The sequence below is a fragment of the Sinocyclocheilus grahami genome, unplaced genomic scaffold (assembly GCF_001515645.1).
Source record: "Sinocyclocheilus grahami isolate Dianchi unplaced genomic scaffold, SAMN03320097.WGS_v1.1 scaffold1860.1, whole genome shotgun sequence".
In the NCBI taxonomy this organism is placed as follows: domain Eukaryota; kingdom Metazoa; phylum Chordata; class Actinopteri; order Cypriniformes; family Cyprinidae; genus Sinocyclocheilus; species Sinocyclocheilus grahami.
In genome coordinates, this window is record NW_015507039.1 from 83,872 (window position 1) to 86,418 (window position 2,547).

Sequence of the window (2,547 nt, forward strand, 5' to 3'; positions counted from 1 at the left end):
GAGATGGATAGATACAGATAGAGATAGATAGATAGATAGATAGACAGACAGATATAGATAGATAAACAGACAGACAGACAGATGGATAGATACAGACAGATAGATAGATAGATAGATAGATATACAGACAGACAGATATAGATAGATAGATAGATACAGACAGATATAGAGATACAGACAGACAGACAGATATAGAGATACAGATAGATATAGACAGACAGACAGATAGATGGATATAGAGATACAGACAGACAGATAGATATAGATACAGACAGATAGATAGATGGACGGACGGACGGACAGCTAGATAGTTTCAACCAAATTTATTGTGTTATGTTTGTTTTCAGTAAGGTCATGTGTTTCCACCCCTGGTCTGACATCACCCTCCCCCTCATGCAGCCCGCAGAGATCCGCAAAGTGATTGACAAGTGGGCAGATCTGATTGTAGAGCTGGGTGCTGAATACACGTGGGTGCAGGTTAGTACATCTCGTCCTCATTTTTATCTTTGGTGCACCTGTTACTTTGCATTCAAATGCAGAACATTTTTATTTACTTTGCACTAAAATACAGCCTTAGGACATATGACTCATTTTAAAAAACAAGACATTTTTCTCACTGTGACTCTCTCTGGGGGGTGTAGCAACTTAATGAAACATTTGCACCATTTGTTGCCCCAAGAAACTTTCTCTCTAGAAGCCGTGACTTGCATAAGAATGTGTGTTTAAAGGCGTCGGAGGCAGGGACAGCACTCGATTGGGTTCTGTCCCAGTCTTCCTCATCAGCGCTAATTGGATCAATTGGGAGATGTTCTTCAGTCAGGGTGTCTCAGCACTGATCAATGGCAGGCAGGGTGAAGCGCTTCTCTGGCCTCTCTGGACACATTAATGCTCCTGTGGGGGAATAATAGAGCACTTCAAAGGGTTCCAGGGATATGAATGCAGTGAATTAAGATGTTTGTGCCAAAAGATAGTTAACTTTTGAGCGTGAGAGAGTTCCTGAGCCTCAGTGGCTTTTTGACAGACTATAGATTCAGTTTAACGAAGGTATTCTGCTTAAAGGTATCAAATTCTACACACTTTATCATGTTATGTTTTTCTCTGAAGTCCACTTATAATGTTAGTTATATTTCTTGCACCATATTTTAGTTTTATATGACTATTTCCCACAATTTTTGCTACTGTTCCTTAGCATCAATAGATAAATGGCCTCTGTTATGATTGGCTAACCTTCATATATGGATTTTTCTACTGATTTTTTTTGTACAATCTGTGCCATTTTGTCATTTTCAACATCTTACTAGTTGCTTTTTCAGCATATCTCATTGCACCCACTGTCCCACATTCACAATCACAAGAATGGATGTGAATGAAACACAAAATCTAGTGTTTTTGGATAACTGGGTCCAGTTGCATAAATCTAGCTTCTATGTTAAGACTGTGTCTTATCAACAGAACTAATCTGACCAGCTAGCAGTTAGCCAATAGGTAATGAATCTTATTTTTCAGATTCAAATTAGACCAATCAATGTTTTTTTATGTAACTGACTTAAACGAGTTTTGACCAGTCTTAAAGAATAACATTAGGTGACTAACTTGTAAGACTAGTCAATCATTTAATGCAACTGTCCACTGGAGCTTTTTTTTTTTTTTTTTTTTTTTTTTAATTTTTTTTTTTTTTTTTTTTTTTTACATTAATAAAACATTCCTGTAAATGTACCATAATTAGCCAAAGGCTATTTTACATCCGTAGTCCCTGGACAAGATGTTACAAGTTACAAAATACATGCTAGAAAATTGTATAATTACATAGTACAAATCACACAGTATTCTATTTAAAAACAATAGGATCAAATAAAGACATTGCAAACAAGATACAATCAATAATAGGATAGCTAGCAAATATAAAATTCTAGTGTTGACAAATCTGAGTACTAATTAACCAATTCTTCAATTGAACCCTAAATAAAGCATATGTGTATAGATCTCTTAGAGTTGTTGGGAATAGTATTCCATTCTTGTGCAGCTGTGTCAGAAAAAGCAGACTAATTAAAATGACTTAGTCTAAGCAGTATGATACAGTCTCCTCTTAATGCACCTCTTGTAGAACGATAATCAGTTGTTCTAATACTAACTAACTGACCAAGAGGGGGAGAAGATAAACCATAAATAATTTTATACATCAAGCATACATTTGCATACTTAATCATGTTTTCCCAACTTAACAAATTATATATTTTTCAGTATTAGATAATGATGATAATGTACCGATTTCTTATCGAAGACTTTAAGTGTACGTTTGTATACGGACTCTAATGGTTTTAGAGTCACTGAACTCGCCTGAGACCAGGTGGTTAAACAGTAAGTCATGTGAGAAATAACCATAGAATACATATACATCTTAGTTGTCTCTAATGACATATAATCTCTATCTAATAAACATAGAGATTAAACTTAACCTGCTTACAAACCTTTTTAACTTGAGCTTTAAATGTAAGTTTAGAATCAATCAATCAATCAGGATATTTATATTGAGGCACTACCTGCAGC

General features: G+C 35.2%; 1 protein-coding gene across 1 annotated transcript in view; it reads left to right on the forward strand.

The window, feature by feature from the left end:
* Window positions 1-352: 352 nt before the first annotated feature.
* The window catches only part of LOC107573078 (galactose-1-phosphate uridylyltransferase-like), a 20,840-nt gene continuing 18,645 nt past the window's right edge, over window positions 353-2,547 (forward strand). Inside the window, exon 1 of the mRNA XM_016259517.1 lies at window positions 353-477. Coding sequence (XP_016115003.1) covers window positions 355-477 — 123 coding nt within the window. The 5' untranslated portion in view covers window positions 353-354. The remainder of the gene's footprint in view (window positions 478-2,547) is intronic.